This window comes from Geotrypetes seraphini, chromosome 3 (assembly GCF_902459505.1).
Source record: "Geotrypetes seraphini chromosome 3, aGeoSer1.1, whole genome shotgun sequence".
Taxonomy (NCBI): domain Eukaryota; kingdom Metazoa; phylum Chordata; class Amphibia; order Gymnophiona; family Dermophiidae; genus Geotrypetes; species Geotrypetes seraphini.
In genome coordinates this window covers 218,431,168-218,454,816 of record NC_047086.1, presented here as the reverse complement: position 1 = coordinate 218,454,816, position 23,649 = coordinate 218,431,168, and the positions used below count along the sequence as shown (strand labels likewise).

The 23,649-nt window shown below is 46.9% G+C and overlaps 1 protein-coding gene across 7 annotated transcripts in view; it reads left to right on the top strand.

Moving 5' to 3' along the window:
* The window catches only part of DNAJC22 (DnaJ heat shock protein family (Hsp40) member C22), an 82,483-nt gene extending 59,410 nt beyond the window's left edge, over positions 1-23,073 (top strand). For 6 of the 7 annotated variants that reach the window (XM_033935944.1, XM_033935940.1, XM_033935943.1 and 3 more), the window contains one exon: positions 21,535-23,073. In XM_033935944.1, coding sequence (XP_033791835.1) covers positions 21,535-21,714 — 180 coding nt within the window. In that variant the 3' untranslated portion in view covers positions 21,715-23,073. Of the gene's footprint in view, positions 1-16,966; positions 18,206-21,534 lie in introns of those variants that run through there. The other variant, XM_033935946.1, reaches the window with a different exon arrangement.
* Positions 23,074-23,649: the final 576 nt, after the last annotated feature.

Below are 23,649 nucleotides of genomic sequence, written 5' to 3'. Positions count from 1 at the left end.
CTATCTTCTTTTTTTCTCTCTTTCTCATTAAAAGGCGTCATGTATGCAGGTAAATTAGGGAAATCCCTTTTCTTCAAATTCACTGAGCTTTGGAATAACCTCCCTGCCCCGCTGCGGAACCTAAGCTCATTCCAATTATTCCGAAAGCATTTGAAAACCTGGCTTTTCCCCAAAACGTAAAGCTATCTATTTAAAATGTAAAGCTAGCTATCCTCTTCATAACTTCTATTTCTTATTATGTCCTTCCCTCATTTATTGAATTACCTGTAAACCGTGTTGAGCTCTATCTTTATGGAGATGATGCGGTATACAAACTTAAGGTTTAGTTTAGTTTAGTTTATCCCAGGACAAGCAGGCATGATATTCTCACATGTGGGTGACGTCATCTACGGAGCCCCCGCGCGGACAGCTTTTCAAGCAAACTTGATTGAAGTTCCAAGTTTGCACACTGCACCACGCATGTGCTAGCCTTCCTGCCCACTAGAGGGCGCATCCCCACCTCGTGGTCCTCAGTTCAATTTCATCCGCGGAGCCAGAAGCCCTGTGGAAAATTGTGCTCTTCAGTTTGCCTTCTGTCGCCGCGGCTGTGTCCTGATTTCGACGCGGTCGCTGCGTTTTGCCTTGTTTCTTTTATTTAATTGTTTAGTTATCGTACAAAAAAAAAAAAAAGTTTTATTTTTTCCGTCGCTCCGGGGGCTCCCGGTAGCCGCGGCCGTGGGACCTCGCCTGTTCCCGGCTGCTTTTTGGGCCCATGTCCCGGCCTGTGACGGGATTTAAAAAGTGCGGTCGGTGCGACCGACTCTTATCGATTACAGATCCTCACCGGTGCTGTTTGCGGTGCTTGGGGCCCCAGCACCCGACAGATTCTTGTGCCAGGTGTGCCACTTTTCAGAAGAGGGCTCTCAAACGCCGCAGGGCACGCATGGCGGAACTTTTCGCCGTTGAGTCCCCGACCGGGAAGGCCTCGAGTTCGGCCTCGGCTTCGGCCCCGGCCTTGACCTCGGCCTCGGCCTCGGGCCCCTCGGCTTCGCCTCGACCTTCGGTCCCGTCGAAGCCTGTTGCCTCGTCCAAGCCGGCCTCGGGTAAGTCTCCACTTCCCTCCTCAGCTCCAGGATCGACCAAGAAGCCATCCTCGGGCTCCTCGACGGCGGGAGGGTCTGCCTCTGCCCAGCCCAAGGTGTCCAAATCGATTGCCCCGAGGGAATACTTGAGACCGAGGTCGCCCTCTGAGGAGCATCGACAGGTGTTACCACCTGGGATGACGATCCCGGCTTTCCAGGACTTGCTCCGGGCTTTGATCGCCTCGGAGCTGTCCGGGGCCATTGAGCACCTGCAGCAGGCTTCGACCTCGACTGCTTCGGTCTCGGCTGCCCCGCAGTTGGCGACCTCGGCCTCGGGTACTGGGGCTTCGGCCCCCGAGGTTCGTACTGCCTCGCCCTCGGCTTTGCCCTCGGACCCGGCATCGGTGGGACAACCTGAGCATAGCGTGCGGCCCCGTGACAAGATGCGCCGGGTGCGGAGGCTCTCGTCCACTTCTTCCTCGAGGTCCTCGTGAGGCTCCTCGCCTTTGGGCAGGCCTCGGGCGAGGCGCCGTCCGAGGAAGGCCAAGCGATCTCGGGCCTCGCCTCAGAGGCGCGGTCGCTCATCGCCGCTCGGGGGCGAGACCTTACAGGTCTCGGAGCTCCGCCTGGATAACCCCAGTCTTTTTCGCTCCCCTGTCGGAGAAGGTTCCCGTGCCTCCTCGCCGGGGCGGAAAGGACGGGCCTCGATACCTCGTACACCGGGGGGTTCCCCCAAGGGTTCCTTCAGGCATGATCGGTCCCCGACCCCCTCGAGGTCCCGGGAGCGTACCTCGTGGGGATCGGGGTCGGGTAGAGAGCCGAGGTATTCCCGCGAGGCCTCCCCTTTCGGCTCGGTGGGGAAATCTCGGTCTCCTTCTCCGCCTGCCAGACCTTCGTCATTCTCCAGGTTTGTGCAGGATATGGCGGGGGCTTTGGGAGTGGACTTGTTGGTAGTTTCCCATTACACCAAGGAGTTTTTGGAGGAGCAGGATCTTCCTGCTCCCCCTCGGGAATCCCCTCGCCTTCCGCTGAATAAGGTCCTTCATCAGACCTTACTGAGAAATTTGGAAACCCCTCTTACGGTCACGGTGGTGCCGTCCAAGATGGAGTCGAAATACCGGACCCTCCCTCCTAAGGGGTTCGAGAAGGCGCAACTCTCCCACCAATCGCTCCTGGTGGAGTCGGCGCTTAAGAGGACGCAACCTTCCAGGGTGTCTGCAGCGGTCCCGCCGGGGAGGGAAGGACGGACCCTCGACAAATTTGGTCGTCGCCCGTACGCTAATTCTCTTATGGCGACGAGGGTCTTGAATTACGCATTTTCATATTCTTCCTACTTGCGTAACATGGTGAAGGACCTCCCAACTTTTCGGGACATCATACCTGATTCCCATAGGGAGAAGTTCGCCACCTTTATGTCGAATCTATCTCAACTGCGCTTGTACCTATTCCATGCTGTGTACGACGCCTTTGAACTCGCCTCGAGGGTATCGGCCTGTGCGGTGGCTATGCGCCGGCTGGCGTGGCTCCATACCCTCGAGATGGACCCCAACCTGCAGGAGCGTTTGGCGAACTTGCCCTGCGTGGGTTCTGAGCTGTTCGACGACTCCCTGGAGGCGGTGACCAAACGTCTGTCGGAGCAGGAGCGCTCTCTTGCCTCCCTGGTCCGCCCTAAACCTAAGGCCCCGCCGCAAAAACCTTTTAGGCAGCCCCCGAGAAGATACCCGCAGAAATCTACGCCGGCCTTCTCGAGACCTCCGCCCCGACGCCCACCCCAACAGGGTAGGGGAGGTCAGTCAAAACCCCCAGCGCAGGGAGCGTCCAAGCCCGCGCCGTCTTTTTGACGGGATCTGCGGTTGGGGGCGGGCCCCCTCCGCGGTATCGCTGGACCCCCTCCCCATCGGGGGTCGACTCAGGTCCTTTTACGGGGCTTGGACCGAGATTACATCCGACGCATGGGTGCTCCGGACCGTCTCCGAGGGCTATTCGCTCAACTTCTTAGCACAGCCTCCAGACAGGCCGCCCAGCGCTTGCCCGTCCAATCGGAGCCAGTTGGCCCTTCTCCTGGTCGAGGCCAGGGCCTTGTTGAGCCTACGGGCAGTGGAGCTGGTCCCTCCAGACCAGCGGGGTCGGGGGTTTTACTCCCGTTACTTTTTGGTCCCGAAAAGGACCGGGGATTTCCACCCCATTTTGGACCTCAGGAAGCTCAACAAGTTCCTGGTCCGGGAGAAGTTCCGTATGTTATCGCTTCCGGTTTTGTACCCCCTGTTGGAGGAAGGGGATTGGATGTGCTCCCTGGACTTGAAGGAAGCATATACCCATGTTCCGGTGCATCCCGCTTTCCGCAAGTTCTTACAGTTCCAAGTGGGAGAGTTGCACCTTCAGTATCGGGTCCTTCCCTTTGGTCTGGCATCGTCCCCTCAGGTATTCACGAAGTGTATGGTGGTAGTCGCGGCAGCCCTGCGCTCTCGGGGGCTACAGGTCTTTCCCTACCTGGACGATTGGCTGATCAAGGCCCCGACCAGGGAGGGAGTTATCTTAGCGACCCAACAGACTATCATCTTACTTCAATGACTAGGGTTCGAAGTGAACTTTCCCAAGTCTCAGTTGTGCCCGGCTCAGTCTCTCCAGTTTATCGGAGCCGTGCTGGACACGGTTCGCCTCCGCTCTTTCCTCCCCCCTCCTCGGAGGGAGGCCTTGCTTCGGTTAGGTCGCCAAGTTTTGAAGCAATCCGTGGTGTTGGCTCAGCGTATGATGATCCTTCTGGGCCACATGGCATCGACGGTCCACGTCACTCCCTTCGCTCGCTTGCATCCGAGGCTTCCTCAGTGGACTCTGGCCTCTCAATGGCGGCAGGATCGCGACCCAGTCTCTTGTCCGATAACAGTGACTCCTTCTTTGAGACGCTCGCTCCGTTGGTGGACCAACTCTTCCAGTCTTTCAGGGGGTTTGCTGTTTCTCGTTCCTCCAAGTCGCAAGGTCCTGACCACGGACTCCTCGGAGTACGCGTGGGGGGCACATCTCGACGGTCTGCGAACGCAGGGTCTATGGTCGGCCGAGGACCGTCTTTGTCACATCAATGTGTTGGAGCTTCGTGCCATTTTTCTGGCTGCTCGAGCTTTCTGCCACCTACTGCACGATCAAGTAGTGCTCGTACGGACGGACAACCAGGTGGCAATGTATTATGTAAACAAACAAGGGGGGACGGGTTCTTGGCCTCTGTGCCAGGAAGCCCTGCGCCTTTGGGAATGGGCAGTCTCCCAGAACATATTCCTGCGTGCGGTTTACATTCAGGGAGAGAGGAACTGTCTGGCAGACAAACTCAGTCGTCTTCTCCAGCCGCACGAGTGGTCGCTGAACTCCCGGGTTCTACGCGAGGTCTTCGACCGCTGGGGGACTCCTCAGGTGGATCTGTTTGCCTCCCCGGAGACTCACAAACTACCCCTCTACTGTTCTCGGAGGTACTCCCGGGACCGTCTCGAGGCCGATGCCTTCCTTCTCGATTGGGGGGGGGAGGTTCCTTTATGCGTTCCCTCCTTTTCCTCTGATCTTGAGAACGCTGGTACATCTCAAGTCGACCAGAGCCACTATGATTCTCATTGCGCCTCGTTGGCCCAGACAGCACTGGTTCTCCCTGCTTCTTCAACTCAGTGTCAGGGAACCTCTGCTTCTGCCTGTCTTTCCCTCTCTACTGTCTCAGAGTCGGGGTTCGCTGTTACATCCCAATCTTCAGTCTTTACATCTGACCGCTTGGTTCCTTTCCCCTTGACTTCGGTTCCTGTTTCTCAGTCGGTGAGGGAGATTTTGGAAGCCTCGCGCAAGGTCTCGACTCGGCTTTGTTATTCCCAGAAATGGACCAGATTTTCATCCTGGTGTTCCTCGAACCATCTGGACCCGAGTTCAGTTCCCGTGTCTTCGGTGCTAGAATATTTGTTGCATCTGTCTAAGTCTGGACTGAAGACGACTTCCATTCGGGTGCATCTCAGTGCCATTGCGGCGTTCCATCGGCATCTCGAGGGTCGATCTCTCTCGCTTCATCCTCTGGTAACTCGTTTCATGAGGGGTCTTGTGAATGTCCATCCTCCTCTGAAACCTCCTCCTGTAGTTTGGGATCTTAATGTGGTCTTAGCTCAACTGATGAGGCCTCCTTTTGAGCCTCTCGACAAATCTCATCTTAAGTTTCTCACTTGGAAAGTGGTCTTTTTGATTGCGCTCACATCCGCTCGTCGGATTAGTGAGCTGCAGGCTTTGGTTGCGGATCCACCTTTTTGCTGTGTTTCATCATGACAAGGTGGTTCTTCGCACCCATCCTAAATTTTTGCCTAAGGTTGTGTCTGATTTCCACCTCAATCAGTCCATTGTTCTTCCGGTGTTCTTCCCGAAGCCCCACTCTCATCCTGGTGAGGCGGCGCTTCACACGCTTGACTGTAAGAGAGGGTTGGCCTTTTATCTCCAACGTACCAAGTCTCATCGGAAGGTTCCTCAATTGTTTTTGTCCTTTGATCCTAATCGGTTGGGTCATCCTGTTTCCAAGCGCACCTTGTCCAACTAGTTGGCTGCTTGCATTTCTTTTTGCTACGCTCAGGCTGGTCTCACGCTCCATGGTCGAGTCACGGGGCATAAGGTCCGGGCTATGGCAGCTTCTGTTGCTTTCCTCCGGTCTACTCCTGTGGAGGACATATGTAAAGCTGCCACTTGGTCTTCGGTTCATACTTTCACCTCCCACTACTGTCTGGACACTTTGTCCAGAAGCGACGGCCGGTTTGGCCAGTCGGTGTTACGTAACCTGTTTTCCTAGATTGCCATCCTCCCACCTGCCCTTTTTTTTGGGTTGGCTTGGAGGTCACCCACATGTGAGAATATCATGCCTGCTTGTCCTGGGATAAAGCACAGTTACTTACCGTAACAGGTGTTATCCAGGGACAGCAGGCATATATTCTCACAACCCGCCCACCTCCCCGGGGATGGCTTCTTTGCTTGATATGGAACTGAGGACCACGAGGTGGGGATGCGCCCTCTAGTGGGCAGGAAGGCTAGCACATGCGTGGTGCAGTGTGCAAACTTGAAACTTCAATCAAGTTTGCTTGAAAAGCTGTCCGCGCGGGGGCTCCGTAGATGACGTCACCCACATGTGAGAATATATGCCTGCTGTCCCTGGATAACACCTGTTACGGTAAGTAACTGTGCTTTATGTGCACAAAATTAACCTTGCTATCTCATGTAAATCACTGCAAAATCCTATTGCAATTGAATTTCTCAACATATGGCAATGTCTTCATGATTAAGCAATAAATGAAATCTTTCTGCATGTGAAAACAGAAAGGTTTCATTTATTGCATAACTTCATGATATATCTTATGGAATACCTAAATTAATCACCTGTGTGATTAATCGTGAAGGCATTGCCAAATGTTGAGAAATTGAATTGCAGTAGGATTTTGCAGTGATTTACATGAGATAGCAAGGTTGATTTTGTGCACCTAGTTATGTTAAATTTATATGTATATTTTGGATGTTTGTTATATGAACCATTTGGCCCTGATTCTACAAAGTGCGTCCCGATTATAGGCAGCTGTAGGCGTCCTACAGCTGTCTAATCAGCCAATCGGGATGCACGTTTTTTAAAAAAATGCTCCCCAGGCAGGCCGCCTATATTGAAGGCGCCTCCGGGAGCCTAGGGAGGCCCGCAAGACACCTAAGCTCGCCTAAGAGCCTTAGGCAGGCCTTAGGCGAACTTAGGCAGCCCTACGCATCTCCCTAGTAGAGGAAGAGACTCTTAAAATGTAGGCCAGCAAAATGCTGGTCTACATTGTAAGTAGACGTGGCCGCTATACTGATCGCGGCAAGGGATCTCCCTGCTGCAATAAGTATAGCGGCCACGGCCACCTATCCCATCACCGGCAGGAGGATGCCCAACTCCTCTTGCCGGAACCCCGGACCCGAACCCCCCCTCCCCCCAAACTGGTAATCGCCGACAGGAGGATGCCCAACTACTCCTGTCAGAACCCTGGACCCCCCAAACTGGTAATCGCCGACAGGAGGATACCCAACTCCTCCTGTCGGAACCCCGAACCCCGGACCCCCCCAAACTGGAAATCGCCGGCAGGAGGACGCCCAACTCCTCCTGCCGGAACCCCCCGGAATCCCCCGGAACCCCCTCAACTCGTAATCGCCAGCAGGAGGATGCCCAACTCCTCCTGCCGGAAAGCCCGACGACCCCCACCCCCCCAATCAGGCCTTAGGATTAGTGGGGATGGGCGGACCTGCTATGCCTAAGGCCTGATTGGTCCAGGCTTCTAGAGCCTGGGCCAATCAGGCCTTAGATTTAGCGGGGATGGGCCGGGAAGGGGCGGATCCGTCTCATTTCCACGGGGCGGGCCTGTTGGCTGGATGACAGCAAGACCCGTCCAGCCGACCAACATTTAAAGGTTAGTTTGGGGAGGGAGATTAGTTGGGGGGGTGGGGGTCGTCGGGCTTTCCGGCAGGAGGAGTTGGGCATCCTCCTGCTGGCGATTACGAGTTGAGGGGGTTCCGGGGGATTCCGGGGGGTTCCGGCAGGAGGAGTTGGGCGTCCTCCTGCCGGCGATTTCCAGTTTGGGGGGAGGGGGGATTCGGGTTTCCAATAGGAGGAGTTGGGGATGGGATGGGGGTTGGGGATGGGCATCCTCCTGCCGGCGATGGGACAGGCTGCTGCGGCCGCTATACTTATTGCAGCAGGGAGAGATCCCTTGCAGCGATAAGTGTAGCGACTGTGTCTAATTTAAACCGATTCTCTAACCGGCGTCTGTACCATGGACGCCGGTTACAGAATCGTGGTTTAGTGTAGGACCGATTCTGTATAGGACACCTCTCCTGGGCGTCCTATACAAAATCAGGGCCTTTGTGTGTAATGCTACGTGGTTTAAATGTTTTTGGTCAAGAAACGTACACATTTTTGGAAAAACATATAAATTACAATTTGTTACTTTTTAACTCTTAAAATGGTTAGTTTATATTGATCAAAACACATTTACACCGCACCATTTTATATGTTCCTTCATGCTATTTTTTAAGGTTCTTTTTTATTTGTATATTTGATTTATATGTATATCTTGGTTATGTATTTTTTTTAGATAAACATTGTCCCCTGAGGAAGGTGACGTGGTTGCCGAAACTGGATCCTAGTTGGGATTTCGTTTGTTATTATTCATCATTTTATTTTAATAAGACTTGACTTCCTATGCTGGTTGTGATGTCTCTAGTGCCTCTTCTTGCTACTCCCCCTACAGCATTTCGAGGCTTTGTTTCTTCTCTTTTGCTCCTTTCTTGCACAGCATTTCTCGACGCTCTCCCAGAGGCACACCTAGTCATTCACATTTTTAGGATTACCTGGTGAATATGCTGGTCAGAGATTTGCATGTTAGGGAAGCACTGCCTGCAAATCCATCTCACACATATTCATAAAAAAAGAGTCTGTTAAATAACAATAACAATTTAGAATAAACTCACAAAAAATTTTTTAGTGAAAATTTATTATACTTATGTTTATAAAATAATTAACATGCTACAATCATTGCTACTAGTCATAAATACATCCACCCAAATGTCCAGAGAACACCCCTGTATCCCAAATGCAAGTGGTTTATCACAGCCTTAAATTCCTGTTCAAAAGATATAGGGCTAGATTCACTAAGCTTGGCGAGCCTTCTCCAACCCCAACGATTCACTAACCTTCTGGCCGATCCACACCCGATCCGATCCGCACATGAAAATGAGGGGAAATGACATGCAAAGTAGGAAGGCAGCGATTCACTAAACCATGGGTAGGCAATTCCGGTCCTTGGGAGCCGGAGCCAGGTCAGGTTTTCAGGATATCCACAATGAATATGTATGAGATGGATTTGCATGCACTGCCTCCTTGAGATGCAAATCTATCTCATGCATATTTATTGTGGATATCCTGAAAACCTGACCTGGCTACGGCTCTCGAGGACCGGAATTGCCTACTCCTGCACTAAACCAACAAACGAATACCGATTGGACTGGCCAATCCAAAAAGAAGCGACTGCTGAGGACCAGTCGCTCACGTCCTTGCCAACTGTCCTGCTCTCTGCCATCCTGAAATCCCAGCCCTGCAGCTCTGAAACCATCAAAATAAAAAATATCTCCCTTGTGCAAAAATTGCCCTGCTCTCTGCCTCCCTGCCTCTCTGCAAGCTCTTGTTTTTAACCCGCGGGTTTAAAGCGGGGCTGCACTACAGCGTGTTCTGCTTAGTTGTTTCAGTCTGGCTGCAAAGCGTGTTCTGTTCCCTTAAAATGATTCTCGTGGGTCTAGCGAGTGCAGCCACCCCCCCTTCTGTTTTGACCTCAAGTTTGTGCGGAGAGCAAATGCATGTGCGGATCGCATCTCTAGGCAGAGAGGATGGTCTGCGCATGCATCTGGATCGTTCTGTAGCGATCCGTGGGATTGCATGTGGGCATGTGTCCGATCAGATCATTTGCATGGGGACTCTTTAGTAAATCGGTCACCTGGCAAGACTTGGCCATGGATCACCTACGGATTGGATCGGAAAGGTGAGTTTAGTGAATCTAGGCCATAGTCTTAACTGCTTGTAATCCTCTGATGTTGTGTTGATGACAAAAAAGCATATTTTTCTGTTAGTCAGTTTTATTAACTGTCTTCACAAGAATCAAGAACATGGACCATCTCTCACTCTCAGATTCTCTCTCAACACCCGTCTCGTCAGGAGTAGGAAACCACACAGGAGATTCTCAGGGACAAACTTAACCTTTCTATAACATCAGATTAACTTTGATTAGTCAGATCTAGTTCAATTCTCTTTAAATATATTTAGAATAAATTAAATTTAACCAAATGTCACTAGAATACATTTAAATTAACAAAATCTCGTACCTGTTTCCTATACATTATAAGCCACATGAAGACCGCAGCAAACAAACCCCTTCTTTTGCTAAGGCGTGCCAGCCATTTTAACGCGCACTAAGGGGTTCTTTTACAAAGGCGCGGAATACCGCGCATTAAACCGCCTGCCGCGCTAGTACCTAACGCCTCCATTGACGAGGCGTTAGGATTTTAGGCTGCCGCGGGGGTTGGCGCGTGATGAAATGTCCGACGCGCTAACCCCCGTAGCGCGCCTTGATAAAAGGAGCTCTAAATATTAGCATGCACTAAATGCTAACGCGTCCATAGAATATAATGGACGTGTTAGCATTTAGCGTGCGTTTAATCAGGGGTAGGGAACTCCAGTCCTCGAGAGCCATATTCCAGTCGGGTTTTCAGGATTTCCCCAATGAATATGCATGAGATCTATTTGCATGCACTGCTTTCAATGCATATTCATTGGGGAAATCCTGAAAACCTGACTGGAATATGGCTCTTGAGGACTGGAGTTCCCTACCCCTGTACTAAATGCTAACGCATCCATAGAATATAATGGACGTGTTAGCATTTTGCGTGCGCTTAATCAACTAGCGTGCCTTAGTAAAAGGATCCCAAAGTGGGTCAATGCACATACATTGTACTCATTGGAGACATCCTTAAAAGCTGACTTGTTAGATGGTCCTCCAGGACAGGGTTGGGAATGTTGCTCTAGCATCCTCTTCCCACCCCATCTTCATCTTTCCTTTTCTTTGTACTTGAAGGGGCACCTCCTTTTAGGGACCTCGATAGCCCACGATAAGAGCTAGGTAAGATTTGTCAATCTTTGGGGTTTTTTTTTCCTTTGTAATAATTTGGAACGATCTTCCTACGGAAGTTAGGCTCCTTCCCTCTCTGATAACTTTTCGGAAATCTTTAAAAAACTTATCTATTTCAGAAATTTCTAACTGATAAATAAGGGATTACAACTGATGGCTTCTTAGCTCTAATAATTCGTTTTTCTTGTCCTATTAGTTAATTCTTGTGTAAACCGAATCGAGCCTTTAGTTGGGATGACTCGGTATACAAGACCAAGGATTGGATTATTCTACAATGCAGTGTCTCTCAAACTTTTTTTTTTAGCTCTGGCACACTAAATAGAGAAAATGTTTTTCACAGCACATTATAATTGAAATGATAAAAGTGTAAAAACCAACAAAAAATTACCCTCCCCCCCTTTTTTTTTTTTTTTTTTTACAAAACTGTAGTGCAGTTTGTAGTGCCAGCCACAGCGGAGCTCCAACACTTACAGAATTCCTATAAGCGTTGGAGCTGTTACTGCCGCAGCAGGCGCTAAACACTGTACTATGGTTTTGTAAAAGGGTGTGTGTGTGTGTAAATTTCAGAGTTATTTATTTAAAGTTCTTTAAGCTACGTATGAGTAATTGTAACAGCGGTGAAACTAAAGTAGATAGAATAGAATTGTTAATCAATGCGATGGATGAGCTTGTTTTTGAGTGCAAATTAATTCAAAACGCAGTTCGATAGTTGATAAGCAAACACACATTTCATCATCCACCATCTACAGTCCTTCTCTTTTAATTCAAGTTCACAAAGATAAGAAGAGCCAAACGATAACAAAGCCCTGAATGCTTTGTTGCTCAAGTTAGGATAATCACAGCATAAAAAATAAAAATAAAATTACTTGCCATTACACTTCTCCGTATTTGCTGTGATAGGAGAATAACAGACCCGCGAATACAGAAAAATCACAAATAATATTTTCATATGTTATTCGCTGTTTTCTATTAAAAACCATCGTGAATATGGTGAAACTGTGAATAACATTGTGGGAGACCTGGCCTGTTCCTGAAAGAGAGGCAAAACACAGTGAAGAAAGTGCTGGGAATCACCGATTTCTCTAAGCAAGCTGATGTAATTTGGGGGGAGGAACCAGCAAGCTAAAAACCATGAATAATCGAAACCGCAATTCCTGAAACCGTGAATACGGAGGGAGAAGTGTAGTTTTCAAGGACCAATCACGTCAAAGAATGATGATTGCCTAGGCCAGGGGTGTCCAATGTCGGTCCTCGAGGGCCGCAGTCCAGTCGGGTTTTCAGGATTTCTCCAATGAATATGCATTGAAAGCAGTGCATGCAAATAGATCTTATGCATATTCATTGGGGAAATCCTGAAAACCCTACTGGACTGCGGCCCTCGAGGACCGACATTGGACACCCCTGGCCTAGGCAGTTGTATTCTTACACATACAAACACTCAACATTGACAGACTCTTGCGTACAAGATGTACAGGTCATCTAGTCTATGAAGGGAATTTTAAAAAAATAAAGTAAAATTCTGGAATCTCTCATGGCACACAGTTTGAGAGACACTGCTATAATGGCAGGCTTTTATAAAATACTAATGTAACCCAACATCAGTGGCAAATTGGTTATATCCACCGTTCCCTCTAAGCTGACCTCTAAGTTCCCACCTACATTCCTGCCAGTGGATGGTGCTGTTTCACTATCACATTTTCAATAGTGAGGGACAAGCAAACTCTTCCTCACTCCAGGGAACCTGCCTGTCCCCTAGCAATTGAAAACACAATTTTGAAGCATCACTCCCCACTGGCAGGAATGGGGTTGGAGGACTCCCACTCAGTTTAGAGGGAGCATTAGATCCATCAGTCATAGACGTAGCATAACTGCGGGCCCCTAAATGTGTCAAGGGTGTATGAAGCTGCAGATGTGACATCCCCACCGTGTCCTTTCCATGCTTCACCCATGTGAATGCCCCTTTGCTTAGTCTCCCTGCTGTCACTTACACACAAAAGTTCAGCCTTACCTTCTAAAGTGCTTCTGTCTCTATAGTGAACCTAGCTTGAATAGAACATCAATTTTCACGTAGAGAAAAATTCACTCATTAATCATAAATATCCCAGCTGTGTATTTTACCTATTCTTCAAATTTACCATATAACACACACATACACTGTGAAGCAATCTCCCTTTTCCTATCAAATAATAATTTGAATTAAGGGACCTTCAGAGGCAAAAACATTCAAGCCAGCAGCAAATTACTACCTATTGCTCACTTTTATTCGTCATCGGTCCATAACCCTTTTTTTTTTAATAGCACTTCACAAATGTTTTTCCAAACTATTTTTTCTTTCTTTCTTACAAATGCAATAGAGAGAGAGGCACTTAACTTTGACATGAGGTAATATACTGCTAGCTTGAATGTTTTTGCCTCTGATGGTCCGTTAATTCGACTCATTATTTGACAGGAAAAGCAGATATTGTTTCACAGTGTATTGTGGTGGTCTTCAACCTTTCTCATGGCCGCAGTGGGACGACGAGAGATCTCTGAGGGCCGCCAAAAGATTTCAAGCTTTGACATGGCCACCAGTGGCATAGTAAGAGTGAGCGGTGACACACCTCCCCACCGTCTTCCCTGCCCCCCTGAGACATGCACACCCCCTTCCCTTTCTCCATACCTTTTTAACTTCTCTGGCATGAGTAATATGCCCACTTCGGTATCGGCTCGCCTTTGATGCAAGCAGCAACCTTGCACCAGGAAGTAAAAAAGGTACAGTGGAAGTCAAGAGGCGTGCACACGCGGAAAAGAGAGAAGCAGGGGGGGGGGGAAGATGGGGTGCCGCAACTTCCGCAGACTACTCCCTCCCCTGTATCCCCTTGCTATGCCACTGCATTCTGGTTTTATAAACCACCTTGACCTGCTTATTAAGAATGAGTACTAAACCTTAGAAATTAATACTAATGCTAATTCTAAGGACGTCAAAGATATATTTTTAAAACTCACTTTAACTTCAACTTGTCATCAGTAGCAAATTCCATAAATGACACACCAGAATAACACACACAAGAGCAGTGGCGCAGTAAGGGGGGCAGTCCGCCCAAGGCGCGGTCTTCCTAAGGGTATGGCACCCTTCCTCCTCTCCGCCCTCCCCTGCTCCTCTCCTTGCTGCGCACGCGCTCCTTGCCTTCCCTCGTACCTCTTTTTACTTCCCCAGTGCGAGGTTGCTGCCCGCGTCGGCATCAGCACTCTCTCTGATGTCACTTCCGGGACCCACGCCTAGGAAGTGATGTCAAAGGGTAAGCTGACACTGATGTGAGCATGCTGCTCACGCCGGAGATGTTAAAAAGGTAGGGGAAAGGGAAAGGGGGGAGGGGCGCCGCTCACCCTTACTACGCCACTGTGTAGGAGATTGTCTACTATTGGCAGGATTGAAAGTACAGTGTTCCCCTGCGAATTTGCAGTTCTCGAATTGCGGACTTTCTCATTCGCGGTCTGCTCCGACCGCCTCTTCCTGTAGTAAAGTCGGGCTACTCCAATCAGGAGCTGTGTGTCAAAGCAGTTCCTGATTAGTGTAGCCCGACTTTACTACAGGAAGAGGCGGTTGGAGCAGACCGCAAGTGATTTTCTTCACCCGCCGGCGCTCCAGCTGCCCTCTCCTGCTGCCTTCTCCTGCTTCCCCTGCCTTTTGACAATTCGCAGGGGTTCCTGGAACAGAATCCCCGTGAATTTCGGGGGAGTACAGGATTTGAAGAACATTTCATCCAACTGTTTGAGGGCTGCAGTGGATGACTTCAGGGGCCACATGTTGGAGACCACTGGTGTGTGGTATATGTTATATGGTGAATTTGAATAATTAGTATCTGTACAGTGGCTGTCTGACAGTGGCATTTGAATACCAGCACCCAGTTAACAGAATTGCCCTTTGCGTGTCCTCTGTAGGGTGAACTAGTCTTCCATGTTTGGGCTGGTAGAGGATATGATGGCAAAAATATCATCCTATACACCACAGTCCTCACTGAAGCTGTATCTGGATTGTCAGCTGGATTCATATGGAACAAGGCAGAATGAACATGCCCTCATGTTACCCCACACCGTACATGGAGATTTGGTCAGGTGCTTTCAGTAAAAATGAAAATATGGGGTCAATATTCAAAGTGATTTAACAGGGCATGAGATACTCCTGGTTGGTTAAATTGCTTTGTGGGGCTGTCTGCTGATACTCAGCACCAACTGCTAAAATTGTAGCTGGCTATCTAGTGAGTTGGGGGAGGGGGGAGTCGGTACTTATGTGGTTCAGTGCTGATATTTAGCACTTAAACTAAACTACCTAAGTTAACTAGACAAATCTGACCACACAAAACACAGTCTTATCTTTATCTGGTTTGCTTAAGCAATTAAGGGCTAGATTCACTAAGGGCACGGATCGGACCCGATTCGTGAGGGATCCGATCTGATCCATGTCTGGGGGGGGGGGCTGATTCACGAATTACCCTCATGCAAATGAGGGCAATCGGAATCACGCCCCCAACTGAGTGCCCGGATCACTCTATAGCAGTGGTCTCAAACTCGTGGCCCTGGGATCACATGCGGCCCGCCAGGTACTATTTTGAGGCCCTCGGTATGTTTATCATAATCACAAAAGTAAAATAAAACAGTTTCTTGATCATATGTCTCTTTAGCTATAAATTACAATATTATTATGATTATTATTATTATTAAGACTTGGCCAAAAGGAAAGATTTATAAACTATAAGGAATTTTACCTCATGCAAAATTGTCATTTCTTTAATAAGATATTAACTATTTTTTCTGAGGCCCTCCAAGTACAGACAAATCCAAAATGTGGCCTTGCAAAGGGTTTGAGTTTGAGACCACTGCTCTATAGCGATCCCAACGCATTCACAACCATCTGTAGATGGTCTGCACATGCGCTGGCCCTCCATTCCCGGCAGAGCAGGAAACTCCTTTTTTTTCTTCGCAAGCCCATGGTTTTAACCCGCTTTAAGCCCACGGGCTTGCACTGCGGGGAAGGGCAGGAGAGTCCGGGCAGCAGGAGTGATTCGAGGCTAGAGCAGGAGATGGGGCTGAGAGCAGAGAAGCAGGGCAGAAAGCAGGGCGGAAGAAGGCAGGGCAGTCGGAAAGGACCTGAGCAGTCGCTTATTTTTGGATCGGTCAGCCCAATCGGTATCCCTCTTTTTTTTTTTTTAAGTGAATTGCTGCCTGCCTATATTTGCCCCGTTCCCCCTCATTTGCATGTGCAGATCAGAGGATGATCAGGACAGAGGTTAGTGAATCGGGTCGCAAAGGGGTCGCTAAGTGGTCAGAAGTTGATCGGTGGGCTTAGTGAATCTAGCCCTAAGTGCTGAATATCCTTTTAAGGACGCTATCTTTTTAATTCCAACTCTTCCAGTCTTGCTCCCCTACCTCATGTATTTTCCCTAGTCACCTTTTTCTATAAATAATGTATTTCTCAACCTCTTCCCTTTTGTTCCAGTTTGTCTGTATGTCTAGTCCGTCTTTAATGTTTAGTGACCCTCTAAGTCTTGTACTAATAATTGTATTATATTTCCCCTTTTTTAAAATTATTATTATTTTATATACACCACCTTTAAGTCTGAAAAGGTGGTATAACAAATTTTTAGTGAAACTTGATAAAGGATGGCCCAGAAATTCAGTGCCAGGAGCTGGACATAGCCCGGTATTGAATATTGGGGCATACAGCCAGTGGCAGCTAAAGTAACGCTTACCATCATTGACTGAATATTTACTCCTTCTAAACTAAATGACATCTTCTTGCATATAATATGGTAAAGCTGGGACCAGCTCAGTCTGTCCCTTTTTGAGGCTGTAGACATCACCTTTCCAGGAAAGTATAGAGAGGGAGGTGTGCAAAAAGAGGTGGAGAAGAGAGAGCACACAAGTGTGCTAGGCTCTGTTCACAGAGCTTGGCTTTTGCGCTCAATTTTGTGTGCTACCATGGGCGCCCTGTTTTAAAAAAGGGTTTTGCGCCTGAGTTATTTCTGCACACAAATTCACTCTGACATCAGCGCATAGCTCATTTCTATCCCATCGTAATGAAGGCATTAGCTGTTCAACACAGATGCAGAGTTATGTGCAGAAGACCAGAAAGCTGAGTGCTTTGCGGAGGAATAAAAGGTTAACCTGTTCTTCTACAGTCAGTGTTAGTGGGGAGCTCATGCCCTATTTCTTTGCTTTATTGCCAATATACAGGATCCACAACTATTTTCTGGTCCATGAAAAAAGACAGAGCTGAGTGGTAAGTGCGCTGCAACAGAGTTAAGTGCAGGACTGTTGACATATAACATACATCATACAAGATCTCCTATCCGATCACAAGTATGACAAACTTCTCATCAAGGAAATGTGACTATCTGACAATGACAGAGTTCCTGAGGGTCAGCTCTGTCTTGACAACTACCAAACCTTCGCCTCATCATGCATAGACAAAAAGGAGGGCAGAGTTGCAGCCATAATAAAATCTCAGCTAATCCCTCGAGTCCTGGACCAATCCACCTTTAATAGCCTAGACTGCCTGACATTCTCCATCGGCTAAGATGAGAAGAGTATATTCATCCTGATCTACAGCGCTCCACACTTGCCACCAAAGAGCTTAGAAAACCTATTTGCATTAATAGAAAAACTAGTCCTCTCTCACAAACATATATGGATCTTAGGAGACTTCAATTTTCCAGAATTCCCCAATGTGACCGGCCAGTTATACAACCTTAGCTTCGAACAGACAATCCACCTTCCCACACACTCCTTAGGCAACACTCTGGGCCTTATCTTTGTTATCAACAACTCACTTTCTCACTATCACAACAAAGAAACTATAATCCCCGTACCTTGGTCAGACCATTATCTCATCACCTTCAACAGCGATAAAGTCCAAGGGAAAATATGCAACAACCTCAAACCACTACCAGACCCACCCTGGATCCCTCTTTGGTGGATCTACCCACCTTAGAGACTGGACTCATCAAACTGGCAGATCAACTCAACAACCCCTGTCGGACCTAGCAGAGAACTGGCACAAAGGAGTCTGCAAGCTCTATGAAAGTCTAGCATCCACGAAACAGAGAACAAACAATAATAATTACTCCTCTCAATGGTTCAACCCTAAACTCAGGGAACTGAAAGGGAAGGTACGGAAAGCAAAAAGAGCATGGTTTAAATCCAAACAACCAACTGACAAAAATACCTGGAAACAACTATCAGATCTTTACAAGCAATCCATATCAGAAGCCAAAGAAAAATACTATGCCCAACTAATCGCTAAATTTCCAAATTGATTGAGGGGCATCTTCTCCCTAACTAAGAAATTATTCTCAGCTGCCCAAGGGACCACCCAAAACGAACCACAGTTGATAGACTCAGAAACCTTTTCCGCCTTCTTCCAGGAAAAGATTAACAACATTTGTTTAAACCTCAACAAATCACCAACACCACCAGGAAGACAAATGCCAACCTCAACTCCCCACACACAAATCCCAGCCAAAATCCTTGACCATTCGAGGAAGTCTCACCGGACACATTAGAAGCAACACTGGACACATTATGTCTTACCATTCCCATCCATGACCTTTGCCCTCTCACCCTGTTAAAATCGGTTAAGGGTCCCTTCATCAAGTCAATCCTACCCCTTATCTACACCTCACTATGCAAAGGAGAGGTACCAATAATCAAACCTCTACTGAAAAAAAACCAACCTTGGATCCATCAGACCCCAGCAGCTATAGACCAATGTCCAACCTCCCATTCATGTCAAAACTCTCAGAAAAGACAGTCCTAAACCAACTAACCACATTCACACAGAACCAAGACATCCTAGCTAAAAAAACAATCAGGCACTGAAACAGTAGATGACTGTTGGAACTACTTGGATAGAGGCATGGATGTGCTGCTCGTCTTGTTAGGCCTGAGCGCAACCTTCAACACACTAGATCACAACATCCTACTATCAAGACTTATGGTAGATCGGGATCAATAACACAGCACTATCCTGGTTCAAGTCCTTCCTGACAAACAGACAACAAAGCGTCCTCACCAACTCCCACCTCTTGACACCAAAATCACAAAATATGGCATACCCCCGGGAGCACTATTATCCCCATGACTCTTCAGCTTCTACATCAAACCAGTCATTGAAATTGCTTCAAGGCATGGAATCCATATTCATTCATTTGCTGACGATATCCAGATATACATCCCACTGGGATCAATACGGAATTCCCAACTCGAAAAGCTAAGAACCTGCCTAGACAAAATCAAATTATGGATGACATCTAACAAATCCAACTAAGCCCATCCAAAACCAAACTGTTATGGATTCGTAGATTCGTTTAGCCTCTTGACCATCCCTCACCTGGGATAACACCATTCTCGTACCCAAAGACGAAGTATGCAGTCTAGGCAAAATCCTAGATGCCAACCTTACATTTATGTAACAAAAACAGACTGACTCAGTAATTAGCACTACCAAAGAGTGGAACCCGCTGTACAAAAACTCAGCTCAGAGAAATGAAACTCTGAAGAGGGAGGGGTAACCACCTCTTGGGAAAGAGTTTATCTTCCAATCATTGCTTGATTGATGTTTAAAGCGAGTCCAACTCGATGGTGTGAAAAAGGTTATTCAATTGTGTATGAATGTCTTAACTGAAATACTGTATATATTCAGTTCACAAATCTTTTGCATTCAGGTTGACACTAAAATTTCTACATGCACTTAACTCGGTTGTGAAAGAAAATTCATCAGGGTCCCGACGCGGCCCCGTTTCGGTGTCTACTTCAGGAGACCCCGCACACTGTAATTTGAGATTCGCTGAGAAGTAACAACCGTGAAAAGTTCAAAAAAGATCAGTCAAAATGATGAAAAAAATTTTTGTGCAACATAACGTGGGCAGGTGCTAGAAAGCTATTCTGCGCATAAATAGTGGTATGCACAGAATAGAGGAAAGGAGAGACAGGGGAGATATGATTCAGACGTTCAAATACTTGAAGGGTATTAACGTAGAACAAAATCTTTTCCAGAGAAAGGAAAATGGTAAAACCAGAGGACATAATTTGAGGTTGAAGGGTGCTAGATTCAAGAGCAATTTTAGGAAATTCTACTTTACAGAGAGGGTAGTGGATGCCTGGAATGCACTCCTGAGAGAAGTGGTGGAGAGTAAAACTGTGACTGAGTTCAAAGAAGCGTGGGATGAACACAGAGGATTTAGAATCAGAAAATATTAAATATTGAACTAATGCCAGTACTGGGCAGACTTGCACAGTCTGTATATGACCGTTTGGGGGAGGATGGGCTGGGGAGGGCTTCAATGGCTGGGAGGGTGTAGATGGGCTGGAGTAGGTTTTAACAGAGATTTCCGCAGTAGAACCCAAGCACAATACCGGGTAGAGCTTTGGATTCTTGTCCAGAAATAGCTAAGAAGAAAAAATTAAAAATATTTAAATTGAATCAGGTTGGGCAGTCTGGATGGACCATTCTGGTCTTTATCTGCCGTCATCTACTATGTTACTATGTAATAGCATTCCAGCGTGTGCATGCATCTCTGGAGGCCAATTCAATCTGTGCACAAAATATAGGGGTCCTTTTACTAAGGTGCGCTAGCTGGTTTAGCACGCGCTATACACTAATGCATCCACTAATGCATCTGGCACTTTAGCCCACATTTTCTGTGCACAGCCTCTTTGCATTGGCACATTTTTTAAAGCATGTATTAGGAAACCCTGTGTTGAGCTTTAGCATAAAGCTGTAATGCATGGTTTTTTATATCAGTCCAAGAGAGAGCACAGAAGTAAGCTTTTTCTATAGCTGATGTCACCATTTGATTGATTTATTTAACAGATTTCTCAACCGCCTATTCCTAGGTGGCTTTACAAATAGTAACATACATAAAATAAAAACAAAAAAACTCCCCAGCTGTGTAACAAAGACATCCAGAGCTTCAGATTCCATGTTCACTCTGCAGTATCCATGTATGGGAGCTGTTATCTCAGCAAACTGCACAGGCTTTGGTAAAAACTCCAGATCCTATCCCTCCTTGACTACTGTAACATCATCTACCTGGGTATTCCAAAAAAAAACAGTAAAAAAATTGAGATTAGTACAAAACACCGCTGTTCGCTTAATCTTCGGACTGAGAAAAAAAGACCACATCAGCCCCTACTACAAAAAACTACACTGGTTACCAATAGAAGCGCGAATACTATTCAAATTTGCTTGTATCTGTTTTAAACAAATCTGGGGACTAGCACCTTCCTACCTGCAAACTCACTTCATTTTGCGCAACCCCACACGAACAACCAGAAACAAAAACATCTTTGCCTACCCAAAGATCTCAGGCTGCAGATACAAATCCTTCCTGGATAGAACCTTCATGTTCCAAGCGAATAGACAACAAGTCTGGTTGCGAAACTGCGTAAATGAACCCAAACTGACTTACAATGCATTCCGAAAAGCAATAAAAACCGCCCTATTCGACAAATTCATTGACTAAAACAGACCTCCCTTAAACTAAAACAAACCCCCCGTAAACGCTATTCAATCTCCCAGGAAGCTCCAATTTTCATGTATTCTTTACCCATGGAACTTAAATTAGTATGTACCTTGTTTATGTAACTTTTCTATTTTAGGCTCCTTATCATTCGCTGACTGTCCACCCTTCTTACAATGTGAACCGCCTAGAAGTCGCCTGACTATGGCGGTATAGAAAAATAAAGTTATTATTATTATTATAGATAATTTTGTAACTTCTGCTTCTTGTTCTTCTGCTTAGGTTTTAGGTCTTCATCATGGGGCTACGCTTGATGAAATTAGCAGAAGATACCGAGAGCTGGTGAAGGTTTGGCACCCGGACCACAACCGACATCGAGCAAAGGAAGCCGAGCAGTTCTTCATTGAGATTCAGGCAGCATATGAGACCCTCACACAGCCACGCAAGTCCAAAAACTTCTGAAAGCTTTGGGTCATTCATAAGCTTTCCAGAGGAGGACACAACTTTGTTCAATAAATTGCTCAAATATCTCAGAAAACAAATCCTCTTTGGTTCTGAACTCTGTCTAGCTCTGTGGCAGAGACCCGGGGCTCCTTGCACTTGTGTGATGAGAACAGAGAATGGTGTACTGTTTTATATGTGGAAAACTTTCACAGCACTAGTCGGGATTAACCTGCTCAGACCCTAGGATTACTGAACCTACAATTAAATTAGAAAAATAAAATACTAGCTCTAGCAAACAACTTCCCGATAATACAACTAGCAATTACAGCACAAAAATCATTAAGAAGGTTTTGCTGTATTTTGATTTCTTTGCTGGGGAAATATTAAAGTTTTTGAAAAGTTGGCCTATATAGCCACTCTCACTGTAGCTTCCTAGGCAATGAAGCACAAAGAGAAGGTGATGAAGGACAACTTGAGATGGGGGATCTTGGAAAGTGGAGGGAGAGGAGATAAATCTGAGGGGGAAAAAAAAGGAAAGAAGGGATCTGAAGAGGACAGAAAGCAAGGAAAGGAACCTGATAGAGGAAGAGGCAGGAAAGAAAACAGGTGGTAGGATGGGGTAGAAATAGGAAAAGAACCAGGAATAGTAAAGGTGGGAGGTAGATATTCCTGAAAGGAGGAAGAGAAGAGGAACCTGAGGAACTGGACATGTAATGAGAATGGAGGAGGGACACAGGGGGTGGAGAAAGGACTGTATAGGTCTGAGAAGAAGTCAAAAGAGAAAAATGGAAAGAAAAGAAGGGGAGAGAGAAAGATGAATGGAGGAGATGAAGAATAAAGGAAAGAGCAGAGATCAACATATGGGAAGGGTGCTAGAAGAGTGATGGAGAGGGAGGAAAGAAGGGAGACAACCCCACATTTCTTTTTTACTTTGACCCCTATGGACAGCTGAAGAGCAAATTTTCATCAGAAACCCATGCAACCGCCACATTTAAACCTATATGTTCGCTCAATACATTGTTGAAAATCCTGCTCTCATCATGCACTCTTCTGAATTTTACCAAAACTTTGGTGCAGTTTCCTCAATTCGCTGAATGCAAGTATTTCATGATTTCTCTAGCTTTGTCATACAAGCAGTAAACGTGCATTTAAAGATATGAATCCTGCCCTTTAATCTATCCTACATCCATATGTACATATTTGTGGCGGGGTTGAACAGAAGTTAATTCACTAGTCATTCAGACAAGATGTAACTTAACAAATTTGCAGACCTTGAGGAGCAATGACAACAGACTTCATCAGGGATCCCAGGTTGTAAGGGGATCAAATGAAACCACAAGACAAACTAGCCAGCTGCTGGATTCTTCTCCCTGCTTGTTGGCCTGGGGCAATCATACGTTCCTGGTGGTTTGCAGAGAGCATATGATTGCCCCAGGCCAACAAGCAGGGAGAAGAATCCAGCAGCCAGCTAGTTTGTCTTGCGGTTTCATTTGATCCCCTTTCAACCTGGGATCCCTGATGAAGGCATGTTACCGAAACACGGACCATGTTGGGTCCCTTGGTTTGCTTTTAAGGTGTTGTTTTTAACCGCATTCAATTTATTGACATAAATAAACTTTGCCTGTATCATTGTACGTGTGTGTGCAGTTCCTCTTGTTTTGAAGACGTGAAGAGGTACATTATGTTAATACAGCAAAGTCTTCCTTTTCAGTGGTTGGTCCAGTTATGTGGCATGCTATGCCTGAGTATTTGCACCTATGTGATAACGTTTTGAGGTTTAGGAAATTGTTAAAAACCTACTTTTTGGTCCAGGCATTTTAGTGAACATAAAAGATGTGGGAACTTAGAGAGCTGTTTGTGCATGATGCAGATGATGTTCTATTGGATTTAATGTAAGTTTGTTTTTAAAGTTATTATCAAAGGTTTTATTCTAAGCAGCCTAGGTTTTAGACG